The 19,013-nt window shown below is 39.7% G+C and overlaps 1 protein-coding gene across 1 annotated transcript; it reads right to left on the bottom strand.

Annotated features, from left to right (window-relative positions):
• Positions 1-1,614: 1,614 nt before the first annotated feature.
• Positions 1,615-17,294, bottom strand: LOC131783218 (uncharacterized). Its single transcript, XM_059099945.2, has 20 exons — positions 17,153-17,294; positions 14,845-15,131; positions 13,836-13,979; positions 13,399-13,572; positions 13,072-13,176; positions 12,690-12,758; positions 11,541-11,741; positions 10,727-10,975; positions 10,161-10,230; positions 9,657-9,740; positions 8,930-9,077; positions 8,285-8,417; positions 7,684-7,791; positions 7,169-7,312; positions 5,952-6,287; positions 5,385-5,705; positions 4,458-4,700; positions 3,968-4,090; positions 3,790-3,888; positions 1,615-3,467 (listed from the first exon to the last, which is right to left on the bottom strand). The coding sequence occupies exons 2-20, from the start codon at positions 15,121-15,123 to the stop codon at positions 1,944-1,946; spliced, it is 4,554 nt and encodes a 1,517-aa protein (XP_058955928.2). The 5' UTR covers positions 15,124-15,131; positions 17,153-17,294; the 3' UTR covers positions 1,615-1,943.
• Positions 17,295-19,013: the final 1,719 nt, after the last annotated feature.

Genomic DNA, 19,013 nt, shown 5'->3' with positions numbered 1-19,013 from the left:
ATGGCAAATTCGAGGTCTCAATAATTTAGTATGGCTGCATGTTTTTGAAGCTGGTAGAAGTGAACGATTCGATAGGAGAATTGATCAAGTCGTTCATTCTCATGGCAATGACAATGGAGTATCTAAGCAGGAGATTGTGGTGCTCTTGAAGAGAAGGAAGATGAAAAATAAACATTAAACAGCAGGCATTACAATCCCCCTCTCTCGTGATTAATCTTCTATTCTTGCTCGCCCGCGAACCGCTAAACCGGTGGCGTAAATGTAAATCCTTGTTCAGTTCATGTATCCATTTTTCTCTGGCACACATCTTTCGTGACGACACTTCTATGACGTCATTCAATATGGCATTGTGCACGCGAACAGTGGAAAAGAATATGTTTGGTTGGCGACTATGAACACTTGGGATTTGGTTGCGTTCTTTTAAAGTCTAACCGGCAGCTTGGTACTGTGGCGAAAAAGGCGACGCGGTTAAAACGAAATACAGATTTGCATGCTCATGGTGCACGCAAATGGCATACACACATGTTTTTCATCTTTGCTTGCCTTAATTTTCCCACGCAAACAGGGAGTATGTCTCCCGTGTGAGCTTCACCTCTGACCCAGGTTGGTGTAACGACAGAATTAGTTATACACAATTGCACCCTCTTTCATATCGGCGTTGATTGATCTTCCTATGAGGATGTAAATATCAACCAAATTTAGATTTAGACAAATTTAGACAAAAAAATAATTTCCTTCTATTGATTGGGCCGGCTAACTAGAAATTCCCGTTTGGAAGACATCCAGGTAACCTAAATTTAGCCAAAGAACGTAGGTAACCGAAGTCTAGCCAAAGAACGTATATGGCTCAGGGTAACGCTCAAGGTAACAAAGAATGATTGCAACCGATAAATGTTTTAAACGAATTGATTAAAGAGGCTTCGACGTGCAATATCGTTAATCAAATGTTTTTATTTTCCTTATTATTGATTCTTTGTTTTTCTTAAGTGATGTGTAAATTAGTTTTCTGTGAGCAGCGCACTGTGTCTTAACTGACGCAATCTGTTGTTCACCTTGGTCGTAAAGGTTCAGGTGGTTTGATATCTTGCCGATGTAAAACTAAGTAAACAGTAGATCGCACTTTTCATCGGTTTACCGGCGTAATAACCTACTTGAGATGTTGGGAGAACGTGCGAAAAGTTTATAAATCCGGCTCACGATTTACAATTATTCGAGTGTACTCCCAACATTCCAAGTAGGTTATTACACCGGTCAACCGATGGAAAGGGCGGTTTATCGCTTTGACACAATTACAATGGGTTCAATATTCCAATGCAATAAACGATACGTTTTTTGACCGATCAAAGCGCTCGTAGTTTGACAGATATTTTGTAATGTAGAATAACTTCTGCTTTTGTTGTAGATTTGTATCTCCCGATTTGCTCGAGGCCCACCAGTTTGTTGTATCGCACCTACAACGCAGGTTGAGCTTAGAAGCTTGAAAAGTAATCAACGGGCGAACAAACAAATAAGCAAGCTAATAAATGTCGACATTTTGCAAGCAGTTACCCCTTTCCAATTCGATAATAAAAGTGTTCGGATTGAGAAGTTCAATAATAACATGAGCGGGGCTGTATAAATTGTTTATTGTTACGTATTTTGTAAGATATGAGCAGTTGACAAAAAAAATAGTGCCATTTTGGTTTAATGAATTGGACTCTTAATTGAAAAGAAGTTACAGAATTAATCACGGCTTTTTAATTTTTTTCGTTATGAGTTTGTACACTTTATGTAAAAAAGTCCAAAATTGTAATTACATTTATGATTATCAATATACCTCTTTGTATCTGCGCCGCCAACACTGATCTTCGAATTGCCCGTTGCACATGGCCAGCCCTTTGAAACTTTACGAGCAGCGTCAGTTATGGTCAGCGGATGTTATTGATGATCTCATAGTTTTTTCATCATCGAGAAGATTGCTTTACGCTGTAAGGCATTGTACTATGTCTTGGCATTTCGCTGTATCTCCTTCCTTCATTGTATAAGCGTGGTCGTACTTTAATGTACTCAGGGGGAGGTCTGTACAAGGATTGACTCCTAATCCGTTTCTCTTCGTTTTCACTCTGTTTCCGCTTGGTTATTGGACTATCTGTAACTTTCTCTCCAGTACTCCCCTCACTAACTGAAGTTACTCGCGACCGTACGTGCGAATAATCGTTTTTGTATCGAGGAATCTTCTTAATACTTCTTCTAGGCGCGTTAGAGCGTGTACCTGAACCAGTGTCAACTTTGGATGCAGCATTCCATTTCAACTTGCCGTATCCTAATTTTTTGCGTCTTCCCCTTTTTTTACTCTTCCTGGCACCATTGTGGCCGCCTGCTGCTTCGCCAGTAGTAGCAGCACCTTCTTTATCTTCGTCTCCATCTTCTTCTTCCTCTTCGTCGTCGTATTCATCATTATCATCATCATCGTCGTCGTCGTCTTCTTCTTCGTCAATTATTTCGATGGTTCTTCCACTCTCATCCTTCATAACTTCTGCGTTTTCGGGTTCGCTTTTCTCCACAGCAGAGCTCGCATCCTCTGCTAATTCGCCTTTGGGTTTTGCAGTTCTAGAAGTTTGATCTTGGTTATTGGGGTTTTTTCCGTTGCCACTGTTGAGGTTATTAATGTATATGTCATCTCTTTTTCCATTTCCATCTTCTTTGTCTGTGCTCTTCAACTCTTTTTTTGTACCAATTATTGCGTTTTCAGGAGCAGATTCGTTGTCTAGAGGAACAGATATGGACACGTTTGTAAGGGATGCTTTCAGATTTTCGTCAGGTTTATTTTTATCAGTGGGGGAAATATTAGATCCACGACCTGTGGCTTTGTTACTATCCATCGTGGCCGAGTCGTTGTTGATGCTTTTCTCCAGCATTGTCGGCTCGGAATGATCGTCAAATAGCCACGCCCCTCCAGGGCCAATAGAGTTCTTTTTATGTGCTCTATCCTGCGCTTGTGTTTCTGGTTTATTCGAAAGTTTCTCAGATGAGGAGTCTTCTTCGTTGATAGACACTTTCTTGGCTATGTTATTACGTTTCGAGCTGGGAACCGGAGATGCTGAAGGGGTAGTGTGAGACTCCGAAGACTTAACCGTCGATGTAGACACTGAGGTCTTAGCTGCGTTGGGACTGAGAGACCCTGATAACTTGACAGCGTAGGGGCTTTTTGACGCCAATGATTTTCCAGGGGAGGTACTAGAGGCTGCCGAGGACTTAACAGTGGGGGAACTTGGGGACATCGAAGGCTTGACAATGGAGAAACTGGGAGCTACCGAAGGCTTTGTAGTTGAGGAACTGGGGGACCCTGGAGGCTGAACTGTTGAAGGACTTGTGGATCGCGAAGACTGAACAGGAAAAGTAAATGTAGTTTTGTCTTCAGGAATGGGCGTCGCTGGTGTCTCAATCAATAGAATTCGTTGCGTTCCGGGGAAAGTTTCTCCTGATTTCTGTATAAAAAGTGAAAAAAGGCTATTGCTTCACTGTTTTTAACCGTGGGGTCCTTGAATTCCAAAGTCACATTAAAATGGTCACTACCATGGGAACTGTCTAGACCAAAATCAGTTAGGGGACGTGGGTGGTATATGGATGGCGTATCATGTAAAATTTTGCTTCACCGGGAAGCAAGCAGGATTTACTTCCAAAAAGCAGACATCTTCTCGGAATTCACAAAGATTTTATGGCAAAGATGAAATGAAGGAGCAAAATGGCAATGTATAGATCAGTAGACGCTTCTCTCTCTATCTAGGTGTAACAAGTATCTTATCTTACCTGCTCTGTTGTAGACTTCCTTTGAAGAGAATTTCCTGTGGATTCCTGCTTTCTTAGTGCCTCAAGTTCTTTCTTTAATGTGTTTATTTCATCATCTTTCTGCGGAGTAGTAGGTGTAGCAAACATCACTTTATGTATAGTCGTGGGGCTCCAAGGGTTTTTTTTTTTTTTTACTTACCTCTGCAACTGATGTCTTGAGTTTGCGTATTTCTTCATTGGACATTGAAGAAATTGACATCCGTGAGCCCCTCCTTTCTTGTGGAGTGCTTGGAGCCAGGGAAGATCTTATTCCAGTGTTCACCTAAAAGAGATAGCCATATCGTGAATTTATCGGGAAACAAACTTTCGTTGGTCAGATGGGGTAAGTTTCTAGAGAAACTGTGGTGCTGCTTCGGTGGGAGAGTATAACAGGATAATTTAGTTTTATCAACTTGGTTGATAACGTAAATTGGCCACCGTAAAAAGTTCAAAGCTGACGTTTCGAGCGTTAGCCCCTCTTCAGAGCGAACTGGTTAGACTGTCTTAACTAGGAAGGATGGACTTGCACCAGCTGTGTACTAAAAGCTGTGGACCTGGAGCCTACTTATGTGGTTGTTAATTTGCTCTCGATTTCGGACACTAGTGATTTTAGATTCTTACTGTTTATTTAACCAGCGTCTCTACCGTACCTTGCTTCTCACATGAGAGTAATCGGCCGCTTCGTGAAAGATTCGGATTTTATTTGCCGCGCGCCGGATGCGCTTTCTTCCATCAGTGCTCGTGAAACTCTCAGCATCACTACCGCTTGCGTCAAGTGTGCTGTCGTAATCGTCATCGCCGTGATCCAGGAAGTTGCTACCGTCATCGTGTGTCTGGGTAGCGATAGTCTTAACTGTGCGCTTCTGTTGCACATTACTCAGCATGGTGTCTCTCTGAAAAAATAATCATGACAGCTGTGAGCGGATGAAAATTTTTGCTACTTTAACTGGTAAAGAGTCACAAGAAGTCAAATGTGGGCATGAACGTTGCGCGTGCGCTGCCAAAAAGGGAGCGAGGAGACACCAAAGAAAAATGATTTCGCATGCTCCGCTACTCGAGCCATTTAAGTGTGCAGGTATACGATTCTTTTTCTGCAAACATAAGCTGATGAGGGTTTTTCCGCCGAGACAACAACCTTTTTTTTCTTGGGGTTTGCCCACTGAGGAGGCGATGACAAGAAGTGCTAAAGTGATAACAGGTGACACGATTTTGTTAGCCATGTTACGGTTGCTCATCTTCAGTCATTAAATTTACACCTGTTACCTTTTTTTTGTGGTATTTGATTGAGTTATGTGACGAAAGAGGTTCGACAGAAACTTTTCTGAATACGGTAACCCTATCTTTTTCGGTTTGGGTTTATCCCTGCAAGATGAAATCAAGCAATGAAAATTTTAAAAATACCGCCATTTTACATCGATAGTGTTATTACACTAAATATTGTCGTTCCCGTTCCTTTGCTCGCGTAAATTTCTCTCGAGTTACAAGCATGCGCACACATTTTTGCCGATGTTGAACGAGGATGGTTCAGTTTGAAGTAGATTGACACAGTTCACAAATGACTCCGAAAGGTTACTTACTTCGCGAAGCTCATTTTTGAGATAGACTATCTCCGCGTCTTTATCTTGAAGATGACCTCCGATATAAAAGTCGTTTTCGCTTTCTTTCCTATCCCCGGAGGAGGGATGCACTTGGGACCCACAGAAGAACGACCGCAGGCAGGTAAACAAATTGCAGCACGGGAAACAAGACCAAAAGGATATACAACAAGCGGATGAACATGTGCAGCACGAGCAAAACTTTGCACAGGCTGCACCGCAGGCGCAGGTGGTGTCATACTCTGCCGATTGTCTGGCAACTGCAGATTTGCCACTCGTCCTTTTGCAGCTCAAGCGAACGATCTGGGAACAAAGCAAGTATATGATTGAAGATTGAAGTTAGCAACTTCTGGATGGGACAACCTTGGTTGTGGGATCTTGGTAAATTTATAAAACTAGCTTTTGAAAACTACGGGAATGTTTGATTGGGGTATAAACCTACACCTATTATTGAGGTGGAGTTTAACCGCACCTCCCACCCCCGGCCCCGAACAGTAAAAATCTAAGTATGTTTTATTGCACATTGTATGATTGTATGAAATGACCTACCTTGTTTATAAATAACAGGACAAGGATTAGAGTCGTGGCGAAGATTACAAGGCCACCAATAACACCGTAATACACGCTTGGGTACAACGTGGCTGTAAAAGCCACAATGGCACCAGCCACGCAGAACACCACTACCACAAACATGCATGACACGCAGTGCTGTGTGTCATTTAGCGCGGGAATGTAAAGTTTCCTTGTCTGCCAAGCCAGAAATCCACCGGCTAACACAAGTAGCGCCTTGAATGCAAGAATCACGACCAACCACAGCGTCAAATCCGCGCAGTTACATTGCTCCACAACCTCAATCTTGGCATGAAAGGTGTCAGCAGTTATAGGCTGAAAGGCACGAAAGTTAACAGCATGAAGGTCTATTTATAAAATGGGAATGCTGCATTGGAAAACCGATTATCATGGCTCATTACAGTTGAGCAAAGCATACGACATGGCATCCTTGATGCTAATTTCTCCGGTCAGTATTGTTAGAGGTTGTTTGCAGGATTGTGGGAAAGAATTCCCCTGAGGAAGCGAGTATCGACAATCGGGAAGATAACTGGATCATGGGATGAAATATTCATGGAAATTAAGATTTTTTTAGATATATGAGAATTTCACATATTTGCACTGCGGTGGAGAGATGAAATTAGGAGATCCTCGCAGCTAAGAACACTACTGAAACGAGTAGTTGTAAATAGGACCTGAAAAAAATTCAGGCCCGTACGGGATTTGAACCCATGACCTCTGCGATACCGGTGCAGCGCTCTACCAATTGAGCTAACAAGCCAACTGGGAGCTGGTCAATGAAGCAAATGAAGCACTGCGGTGGAGAGATGAAATTAGGAGATCCTCGCAGCTAAGAACACTACTGAAACGACTACTACTGCTAAAACTACTCGATGTTTATTTGTACCCAATTCATTGACCAGCTCCCAGTTGGCTTGTTAGCTCAATTGGTAGAGCGCTGCACCGGTATCCCAGAGGTCATGGGTTCAAATCCCGTACGGGCCTGAATTTTTTTCAGGTCCTATTTACAACTACTCGTTTCAGTAGTGTTCTTAGCTGCGAGGATCTCCTAATTTCATTCATGGAAATTGTTTTCGAAAATGTCAATTTGATCGACATATTTTCGAGGATCATTTTCTAATTTATGGGTCCTTGATATCTACGGTTAATAGGTTAAATTGTACGTTGAAAAGAGGATGCTATGTGTTGTTACATACCTGGAAACACTCATACTCGGGCTGTGACCGGACTTGTTTGAGAATGCGGTATAAGGGATCTATGGTCTCCCAGCATCCTAAGATTGTGACATCGATGACTAAGAGAAGGACAAGAATTCCAAGCATCCAAAACATCATAACTTTCTGTGAATGAAAAAGTAATGAGACCTTTTAAGTAAATTGCACAAGATTACTCAATACCGGAAGGAAAAAAAAAACAAGGCTACAGGTAGTATGTTACAGTATTAGAGGAAAGGGCGGAGAAAAGATCACGCCTTTACAAAGGAGAGAGTTTGCTTCTGAAGAATGTACCTTACCCCGCTTAAGTAACCTCTGAATGCGCAAAAGCGCGGTAAACGCAAAAGTTATGATCGATCTTAATATTTGCTCTTTCTTGATCAAGGTGGTGTTGCAAATTTTAAACTCGTCTTGGAGAGTTGTAACGGAATGCCAGTAAGATCTTAGATGAGTATTTTCCTTCTTCCAGTGAGAAATAACCAAGCCCTAAGTATTACCCTGCTTCTGACGAATCTTTCTTTCACTACTCCATAAGCCATCCACAGTTTGGCAGTCAGGCCTCCAACAGATAGTGTGAAACCAATACTAAATGTCCAGGAACGAGCCTGTAATCAGACGATGATGGAAAGAAAAACACAGAATCGTTAGAAATGACGGTGAATTTCTCTGAGCATTAAATAAGTTGAAAAATATCAAATTTACATGAAACACCAAAATATACAGTTACCAACATTTTAAATGAGTTTCGTTACGATCTTAAAATTTTGGATAATTTGGCCAAGATTTGACATCTGCAATGCAAGTCAACCTTCTCCGTATTCAGCAGTCCTTAGTCTCCTAGTCGAATTATTTTAGTTCTTTTTAAATCTGATGACCAAGTGTTTTGCAGAGACATTCAAGATAAAAGAAGCTTTGAGGGAGAGGAAAGTTCGCTTTGTTTTGCTTTTGAAAGTATCCATTAATTAATTGGTTAGACTATAGAAATGAGGAATTGAGTGGCCCGATCTTCATCCTTGCAGTTTAATGAACATGCTTAATTAAACATTTGGGGGGGGGAGGGGATTTGTATTTCGAAGTTCTGCCTGTTTATTTACTCACCCTGCATAGGCGTGTGACGACATCTGGGGATACGCGTGCGTAGTCAAAGCCATAAAGAATTACAGTGACGTAGTTCAGAAGACATCCCAGAATGATAAGAAGGCTGATCACTGGACCAGAATTTTTTACAAGTCTGAAAAGCAATACAGTTTTCCAGCTCTCAAAAGTAAGGTAAGCGAGCGATCAAAATTTGCTTCGAACTTTGTTAGAGGAAGTGTGATTAATTTGATGTTAACATTTGGTCGGTATGAAATCAAATAGTAATCCCATGTTGTTAAAGGGGAGAATGGGCGCTGTATTACAGATGTATTTAGACCTTAAGCCAAAAAACAAAATTGCCTTGGGTATGTTCCCTTCCCCTCCTTCAACTTAGGTGGGTGATGTAGCTATTTTATTTTTTTTCAATTTGTGTCTTCTAAATTAAATATTTTCCATTACAAAAACTGTTCCGTTCAAAATAAGTCAGACTGTGAAAGCTTTTCTATGCAAAATAGATGTAATTTCAATGATAATAAGTCGTCATTTTCGCCTTTTTACACTCTCACCTCAGTCTAAGGATTCGTCAGTAATTGCCGAGTAATCTCAATTCACTTAGGATTACGGGTTTCAAACTGATTTTTTATCACTGTTCAGTAGTATACGTACTTCTTCTTGAAGTTTAACACCAGTGTTAAAAGGCAGATTAGACCATAAACGATTCCAAGTGACGCGAATGTAATTATGACAAAAAATAACGTCTCGTCGATTGTAGGGTAGATGTACGTCTCTGTCGTCTTGGTATAAGGTGTGCCAGCTGAAAAGAAAGGTTTTGAACAAGATCCTGAATTGAAACATTGACTTGGCCAGCTGTCTAATAGAATATTCAAACATACGGTTGTCAATTGAATTTGAATGTCATCGGATCGAACGCAAACGTTTGAAAAGCTGTAATTAAGGAAAGCTTTGCGTAGACTAGGGAAAAGGTGTCAAAGGCGACAGATAAAGAGCTCGGACTGGGGAAGGGGGATGCGTCCCCTTAAAAAAACGTAGTCGAATACCCCCCTCCCTGATCAGTCGAAATCGATTATGTATCAAGGCTCTTTGACAGCTCGCCGGTTCTCATCTACACGGTATTATGGATGATATAAAAACTTGAACCTTGATGGGGGAGGGGGGCATCTCGGTCAGAACTTAGTTCATTAATAGCCTCTCCCAGTTGAATCGAATTAGAGTCAGGGCTGCTAACAGTTTGCTGGTACACATTCAAACTCCTAGAGAGGCACCGTGGGAGGAAAAACTCCAGCCAGATAAGACCAAGAGCCCAAAAATGGAACATTCATACGTACCGTGGGAATATTTTTGTAAAATAAGTGCTACGTGGTTGTAAACTCACCAAACCAGTGTATTTCTGTTGACGCTTTGAGGACTTCCGTTTTCACGTCAAATGTTCCACCTGTTACTGTCTTGAAAATACCATCTAAATACCAAAAATTGAAACAACTCGGTCAGAATTATCTTTGTTAACTAGCCTCGATATTGCAAGGCGAGCAAGATTGATCTTTATGGAGTGCAAATTAAATCTATCAACGATCGTAAAAATGACACTGCCACTGAACAACCAATTTTGGAGGCAAAGCATAAAGATTCTTTGGGTCAATTTTTCTGTTGGTAAAAGCTCAAATATCTCCTAAACTTTTTTAAAAACCTTCTATCCTGATCCGAAGTGCAACGTTCTTATATTTGATATACAATGATGTATGTTTGAAGCACTTTGCCAGAAAGCGTGGTAACTTATTCTCCCAATGCGACCTAAATGTGTCTTGAAATAATAATGCATGCTTTGCTTGATTTCTGAATCAATAAACAGTTGTAAAAGAGAACATTAGTCGTGAAGTACCTTCTATTACAATCTGTTTGATGATAATTCCGTTTCGTCTGTTTCCATTGGGGTAATATCTTACTCTTGTCTGCCAACAAAAAACCATAAGTTCATTAACATAATTTTCCAAAATTATTTAAGTTTTATATTTATCTCTAACTTGATATCTTCCAAATTTTTCCTCTATAAAGTAAATTAAGCATTTGGTGCCTCCCCTTTCACCCTAAAAAATGTATGTATGTTGTCAAGTCTATTCATTCTCAAATCAATTTGTTTGGGTTTTTACCCGTTAGACCACTCTAAATCAGCCAATATTTATTGTATCATAATTACACTTATTATGTACTTAACTCTCTGGTCTGCAATTTACGAAAATATTGTTTGTATCTATGCGTTTAGATTTAATTGACCACTCACCCAATGTGGCTTTTCAGGACCGATACAAATGAATGAATAAACAAAGTGTTAACAGTTCCTAACTGACAGGAGGCAGACGAGTTGACTATACAATGAGTGGCAGGGTGAAGGGCTTGAACCTGGACCACAACTTCACAAGCCCATTTCACCTCTCCCATTCCTCTTACCCCTATGTTCGGGCTCTTAAAGTCCAGATCTAATGCCCACTTCCGAAACACGTCTGTTGCATTAGCATCGCCGTATGTCAGATTTTCCAGAGCTTTTCCTTGTGTTTTAATCTCTGGTCTAGAGTTGTGCAACACAAAACCGATCGACCACAGTGCATCATAAACATTTAAGTACTGATCACTTCGGTTTGATGTATCGTTGTGATTGTCTACTCTTGCTCGATAATCGTTGATTATTTGACTCTTGTTCTGTAAAATAGACCGTACAAAACAAATTGACACGCTCATAGAAATTTGAAAAGGAAATGTGCATGCTGTGAATGACTACCCAGCTATCGAAGCGACCCAGTTTGGATCGTGGCCTCCCTCGCCAACTTTTATCGCGCGACTTTACCCTCAGAGCCGCAGCACGTATCACATATAGTTTGCTCGTGGGCTATTAATAATCAATGACAGGTAATCTTAAAAACTGTGTTCTGTAATAACTGTATTTGACAGCGGCAGATAACCTAAGAGCAGGTAAAGTTAGATTGTAGAAAGGTCATGTTCCTGGAAAGAGGAGGAAGGGGTAGGGGGGTAGGTGGGGGGTAGGTGGGGGGTAGGTGGGGGGTAGGTGGGGGGTAGGTGGGGGGTAGGTGGGGGGTAGGTGGGGGGTAGGGGGGGTGGGGGGGTAGGGGGTGAGGGGTAATAGTATCAGTTTTATAATTCCTGAAATTCAAGAGTGCCTTTTATTGGTTGGGGTATGTGATATAACTTGAGTTATTGTTTGTATTGCAAAGAAATAATAATACAAATTATCAGCTTAGTCACATACCTTGTTGGCATAGGAGTAAAAGGTTCTTTGCAATGACACTACGTTAGTATGATAAAATGAAAAGTGGTTCTGTATTTGACATTTCATTTCCAAGTCCGAACAAGTGATGCTTTCTCCTTTTTTCGGTATCCACCAGTTGTTATTTTTGCTGTTTGTAAGAATCCAGACATAATGTGGGCCGTACATCCGTGCACGATGAGCCTGCGAGTCATGGGAAGAACATATCGGTCAAATTACAGCTAAGTTTTCACTGAAGCCGCGGCCTCCCCTTCGAAAGAAGTTTTTTTTCACATAAAGCACAAATTAACAACTTTGTACTCACTTTTACAATGTAGTAACACGTTTTTAATTTTTTTCTTCCTGTAAACCAGTTAAAAATCCCCTTATAACCTAATATAGATTAAAACTCTCATTATTCGCACTCCTTCAATCCGCAATTGTGCAGACCGACAGTTTGAATTTGACGTTTAACAAGCACCGCAGTCTCATGAATATCGGCGATCAGATAACAAGTTGAGATTTTACTGTTTTGTGCCAAAAACTTAATTCAGAGTTTTAAAACCCATTGATTCGATTCTGGGCTCAGATTGGTTTACATTTCGGTACATGTACTACGACCTTTGATTAATCAATTATAGTTGACGTGAGGATTGATCAATGAATAAACGGTGCAGGTTTCTAAAGAAACTGTGGTGCTGCGTCGGCGGGAGAGTATAACAGAGTACTTTGGTAATATCAACTGAGTCGATAACGTAAATTGGCCACCGTAAAGAGTTTCAGAGATGACGTTTCGAGCGCTAGCCCCTCGTCAGTTTTGCTGTGAAGAAGGGCTAACACTCGAAACGTCAGCTTTGAAACTCTTTACGGTGGCCAATTTACGTTATCAATTCAGCTAATAATACCAAATCAATTACCCCGTAAAGATTTATCAATTTGATCCTGATATACTGATTTGTGGCGGCATCTATCAGCGACGTATCAAGCAAACTTGACTAAATTAAAATCGGAGCTACATGTGGTTGACTTTCGCGCTTTTTTTCGTCCGGGGACGGAATGGGAATTCAAGAAGGAGGGCATTAATAGGTGGGGGAAAAGTAAAAGCTAAGTGTAGGAACCTGTCAAATGTTTACATAACGAATTTAGACTTACCTCGCAAAACATTTTTCGTGCGGTGGAATCTAGCGAAAACATGCCAAGAATAACGTGAATTCCTCTATCCTGAGAGAACAATGGACATTTGTGTGACATATTTCGTTAAGAAATATCTTTACGTCGAAACTTTCTTTATAAATTCAGCAGCAATGAATTTTTAACTCTCTTGAAGAGAAAATTTCAGAATAATCGTTAAATCCCACAACATGAACCATAGCCATGGGTTTTTCTTTTGTTTAGATTTTTGCATCTGAAGTTTTTATTAGAGTTGAGGAAAACCTAGCCTTGTTCAAAAAATGAAGATAAATTTGCATAATACTCCCAGATAATGCAGAGCTGAAATTCTCCACCGATTAGACTCGACAATTTTGCCTCTTACCTTCATCGTTCGGATAGCCCGTGTAGGATCATTAGCTTGTAACCGTACTTCTGCTAAAACTTTTATGTTGCTTCCCTTTAATGAGCCTGCCAGTTGATTGGAAAGCTAGAAAAAATACGGTATGATAACAGTTCATTTGCCTACTTACAATGATGATGTTATGAAAACTCAATATTCGATCCGCGATCTATCATATGTACTTCTAATGCTGTAAAGTGAAAGTTCTTAAATCCAATCTTCATTTCTATTTTTATACTTCAGCAGGGTGGAGAGAGGTGCATTGAAGGCCAAATGCCTTGTTTAAGGACACAGTTTTTGCATATTTACCTGAAAATACCTCTCGCTGTCTCCATAAATAATTCCAACTTCTTCCCATCCATACTCTTTGATAAATTTTATTCTTGGTACATCTAATGAAGTGGGAGATGTTTTTGTCCGAAAAAAGTTTGGGTACAAGTCTCTCCTGTTTTCAAGCTCAAGATCGCTTGTTCCATAGGAAAACTGCGAATTGAGATAAAAACAAGTACCTTATTAGCTTTGAGGTATGATAAGAGGTACTCCCTTTCACAGGGGACCATATTGGTTGTCTCGAGCTCTTGACAAATGTTTCACCGTTTTCAGTCACCATTCCTCAATTCAAGATGACGCCTGAATTACAGTACTCTAGCTACCCACCATCTAAACGGCAGTGTCATTTTCCACGGTCCTGACTAGATACAGTACATTAGATCAAAATAAAGTAAAATTTATTGTTACATACAGACCTGGAGGAGGTTGATATCCGGTATTCCAGAGTACGCAGCTATAGATTTGGCCAAGGAATCTTCCCCCGGTCCCAGTAACATGATTTTGGTCGGTCCTGTGTTCAGAAATTCGTTGAAAGCTTTCTGGCCAATTCCGAAACTTCCCTTTGGCAAACAAAATCCTCGATTTAGCGAGTGTGAAATATGCTTGCGTGATTATCACTTTATTACTTCATTCACGGACATGCATGTAAGCAATACTTAACAGCTTTCCCTTATAAATTTAAAATCGATCTTTCCCAAGCTTGAAAAAAGATCTTGATTTTTTCTTGTAGTGTAGGATCATAAAATACACAGTGGCAGTGTTTGTTTTATGATCAAGCTGAAGTTTTCTCTCCGTAATCCTTTTACTTTTTCCTTCCTAAAATAATGATCAAGGCAGCAATGAGAAATATCACCATTCAACTCTCAAAAGCGATTTACTAATGACTTGTCAGCAAAGAATCAAAGCATTTTCAGGAAACAGTTGATGCGAATATGCAAACGTGTCAGAGGGTATTATGAGACTTTTTGTAACCACAATCAAAGACAGACAGATTTATAAGTAAATGTTCAGCTTGCAGTTAAAAAGGGAGTTGCAGTAGAAAGATTTGAATGCTTTGGTTTAGCATAAGACAATTTTTAGATTCTTTTGGAAAAATAAAGGATCGTGATCCGAAAATTATGTAATTGAAGTGCATGGAAAATAGCTACCCGTTTAATCCATAAACGATGGGTCCCAATGGCTTTATGGGAAATGTTTGCACAGTTATAAAATCAATTTTATCTATTAAGAAGGCGTGGATGGTTTTCATCATTTACCCCGTGCAACAAATTGTATAAATCATGTACATATGTACTATTAAAACCGTTGAGCCTCATCGTTCATTGCCAACGTTTTTTAGGAGTCAAAGTTTTTGCGATCAAGTGTATACTAGACTGTCTATATCGACGCAACAACAACTTTATCTTAGATATTTTTGCGCTTTACCTGTGTTGATTTGACAACCAACTCAAGTTGGTACCCTGGCAACACACTTGGGTTGTTATTGATTTCCTCTATGGCCTGAAGTGCCATTGGTAAAGCTCCATAGCCGTTTTTGTCTGTGAGGTCAAAAAACGCTCCAATATACAGTGTCGTAAGTGGTGTTGTGTTGTTATTTGTGCTATTTGTTTGGAGGCTGGAGTTGGTGGAGTTTGTTGTGTTAAAAGCTTTCGTGAGGGTGGCACAGTAGATGACGACAGTAACTGTGATGAAGATCAGATTCATTGCGTAATCTTTTGAGAAAGATACAAACGAAAAGAAAAAAACCGTTAAGAATATGTCCACACAAGTGAACGTACATGTTAAATGAGATTTTTAGATAAGCATAAATTTGAAAAGAAGAGATTAAGAACTTAATTAACTTTTGAGAGAAACGTAAATTTGAATAGAAGATAATAAATTGACTATATTCCAATACAGACCCTCACAGAACAAAAAATAGAATTGTCTATTGTTAAGGTTTGATTCATTTTAATAAAATGACGCTATTGTTCGTTGTCCTCCGAGACCTTTTCGTCGGATGTTTAAATCGTGCTCGGCAAGTGTAGAGCGTAGGCGGGGATTTTTCGGGGAACTTTTGTTTAAATGTAGCTCACGAAATATGAAGGAAAAAATTGAGTTGGGTTGGAGGGAGAGGTGTAAAGTGTAAATGAATAAACTTTCCATGTTTGTTTTTAAGATGCACCTAGGCCTAATAGGGAAATTGAAACACATGATGTAATGCTACAGCTAGTTAAGTGTCACTGTAAAAATGTCTCGTTTTAGTCTTCCTCTTTTTTAGTGGTGAACTCAAACGGAGACCTTTTCTTTTTACTCCTAAGAAGGATTTTCCCGCAAGATTTACTCAAACGTCCTGAGGAAATGTCAAAGTGATTCACCTCTTTTTAAAAGGTGTTCAACCCTTCACGATGTGATATAGCGACTTCATATGTCTTTGACTCTCATTTATAGTGTTCAGGAAATGACAAAAAATACGATTCTTATGAATCGCTTTTGATTACATGAATATTTGTAAACAGGACACGTACCAAAAGGAAGAAAACAGCCAATTAAGGTAGAATTTATTCTCAATTGATATGCTACGTCAATTGTATGTGTTGATCACTGAGGTACAAGGAATGCGAACTTCAGTTCTAATCCTGAAGAAATATCTTTTAAGGTAACAGAACCTGTTATAGACAGCTTATATATGTTGGTCTTCAAACAGCTATTCTCTTGCGCCGTGTTCTTTTGTAGATGTGCCAGATGTACATAACTCATGACTTTTCAGTCCTTAAAATTCAATTATACAGCGATGACATTCCCACTCCCAGCTAAAGACTCATATACCAAGAGATGCCGTCTAATGAACGCGAACATTCGGACTCTTTGAAGAACGAAGAGTTGTCAATTTGCTCAAAGAGCTCCCTAGGAAAGCGAAGGATCTCGAAGTGGTAATACCGGTGAAACTCTGTGCTTATACTACTCAGCTAGCCCAAAAGAAACGAAAAGCCACTTTTTCATCACCTCTAAAACTCGTTAATTACTTGAGTTTGAAAAACTCATTAATTCGATGAAGATTACACAAAAGAGAATAAAGAAAAGAGGAAACTGTGTTTGTTTCGATCCCAAATACAAGTATGCACGCCTAAATGGTGGGAAGCTGTTCTAGACTAGTTTAAAACTTCTTACATCTTCTACACCGGAAAATGTGAGTTTCCCTGAAATAAAGCTCAAACAACATCAACATCCTTCTGTTTTTAGTCTGTTGACCTTAACAACTGAACCTATCAGCCATCGCCTAAACAAGATTGTTCTGATTGTTCTCGTTTAATGTAAATCCTTACTACACCACTCGGACGTTAAACAGATTATGAAGAATTACAAGGGATTCGGAATTTTTATTTTCCGAGAGAAATGCTCTAAACATAATCTGCTTTACTCTTGTAGTGTGACTTCGAAGTAAGTGGGAGAAAAAAACTAGACCTTCACCACCTAAGTTACTCCGGAATTTTCTAGTAAAGAGCCGTCATACTCTGTGAAAAAGCTCTATTGCAGGCGAAGGCAACGATAAAAGGGCTAATCAAGTCAATCTAGACGTCCTCGCTCAGAGGATGCAAACACATATGATGTGATGTTCTCATTAGATAGAGGGTTACCTCTCTATGTCAAAATAGCGGTGAAGTTACTGATCAATTTGAATTTTTTCGTGTCATATTAATATTGAATACCATTTTCGAAAGACCACTGAAGTGTACACAAAAATACAACCTACCTTGAAACAATTTGCTTGTGTTTGATTGTAAACTGATCAAAGGCTCGAAGTGGGTGTTTAGTGTTTTTTCAAGTACCTCAATGTCTAGTACTTCAGGGTGCTAAATGATCGTTTCCTTTCGACACCATTTCTTGGTATCACAGCTAACACTAACCGTTGTCGTTAATGAATAGAAATTTACATAAGCGAATGTCTTGACGTGGTTTGTAGAGCAATCAAATCAAACATCTGAACACGTATGTTTGCATGTGTCAATTTTCTTTATCAACTCTAAAACATCGAATGACTCCGCACAAAGGTTTCTTAATAATTGGCTTTGCCAAGTACGATACTAAAGGTGTCAGTAGTCTTATTTACAACCACCTGTGGATTAACGAGATTACAGTCGGATTAACTTTAAACACGTAAGCACTTTAGAGCGTCAAACTTTGTCAAACAATGACTCGAACCAAACTGATAGAGATCAGAGTTGCATTGACGCTTCTAGAAACAGCGTTTTTGCGCGATTCGCCAGGTTTGTTTAAGTAAGTGTATCAAAGAATTAGCTCTTTGTTGTTAGCAATTACCACCGCGTCTTAGGATAAGTTGATTAATTGCGTGCTAGTTTAGGTTTCCATTTGTCACATATGTGGTTGCTAGAAATCTATTCAAATCATTCCATAGATTTTTATTATGAAACCTCTTTGTTTTACTCTTTGTAATAAACGCTTTATTTATTAGCGGAAAGTGCGGGAGTCACAGACTTTAAGGTGTATTATGTGGTGTACTCTTAATAGCAATTGGAACTAGAAAAAAATGTTTGTAATCCTGGCATCTTTTTTGCTTAGTGTATTTCCGATCTTTCAGCCTCTCGTTCTCACTAATTTTGAAGTCAAATTCAGTAGTGAGAGCTGGGTGTTGACGACTCTGCACTAGCTAAACGCTCTTAGTAGCCATACAGCAGAGCGAGGAATCTGCGAAAAAACACTACTGCATGATGAAAAGAGTTAAAATTTTTCTCTTAAGCAAGTGTATTTTCCTTTTAGGCCTCGCGTAAAATAAAATGCAACAGCAATGGCAATAGGAAAGCAGCTATTTACTCTTTTAACAGAAACGTAGATAAGCTTTCGAGAGAAAACTTGATGTTCCAAAAAATCGGATTTTGAAGTTCATGGTATATGTGAGGAATTGGCTGGAGTTGTGAAAATCCCGGGCCATGGATTCCGTAGGAATGCTAATCTTATACAGCTCACCAAGTTTGTGCACGTAATGGTCAAAAAGTGTAATTTGAAAAGGTTCACTGACCCAGATAACTGTTAATTTTTGTTTGTTACGAGCACACAACCAGTCATACTAAGATTTATAAGAACTCGCCATCACACACGCATTTATGGAAGTGTTACTTCGAGTGTTGAGTACCTGAAGCAATCTTATTCCTAGTGACAGGAATGTTGTCCTTACACTCAACGTTAGTGTACTCAAAGCAAGTCAACAGAGTTCAGTTCAGTTTGTTTTGATTGGTTTCCATGGTAACTTCTGCGCAATCTGGCTCTTTAAAAAACGAATTGTATGGCGTCAGAAGTTGACTTGTGACGTAATCTTTTGTCCACACGGATAAGTTAGTGTTCAGAAAGCTCCAGCTCTAGTGTAAGTTGCGCAACTGTTTGCAAACGTTGAGGTTTCTCTCCAGCTAAATTGCCCCGTAAAGATTCTGCCGGAGCAAATCTAGATTTCATATCGGCTCTTAACCAAAGTGCTAGCCTTGAAATTAAATAGCTTTATTCACAATGGTTTATGGAGACGCGGTGGCGTAGGGATTAGCACGCTAGACTATGTGTCGAGAGCTCTAGGTGCGAGACTTGAACCAGGTCATTGTGTTGTG

This window comes from Pocillopora verrucosa, chromosome 12 (assembly GCF_036669915.1).
Source record: "Pocillopora verrucosa isolate sample1 chromosome 12, ASM3666991v2, whole genome shotgun sequence".
In the NCBI taxonomy this organism is placed as follows: Eukaryota; Metazoa; Cnidaria; class Anthozoa; order Scleractinia; family Pocilloporidae; genus Pocillopora; species Pocillopora verrucosa.
The sequence above is the reverse complement of the archived record's forward strand: the minus strand, read 5'-3'. Positions and strand labels throughout refer to the sequence as shown.

Excerpts from the sequence above, each read along its gene's own strand:
- LOC131783218 (XM_059099945.2), bottom strand. The coding sequence starts at position 15,123 with ATGAATCTGATCTTCATCACAGTTACTGTCGTCATCTACTGTGCCACC. Across the intron at positions 13,980-14,844 it reads TGGTTGTCAAATCAACACAG|GGAAGTTTCGGAATTGGCCA; the intron begins GTAAAGCGCAAA and ends TGTTTGCCAAAG. Across the intron at positions 5,706-5,951 it reads TCCTGTTATTTATAAACAAG|ATCGTTCGCTTGAGCTGCAA; the intron begins GTAGGTCATTTC and ends CTTTGTTCCCAG.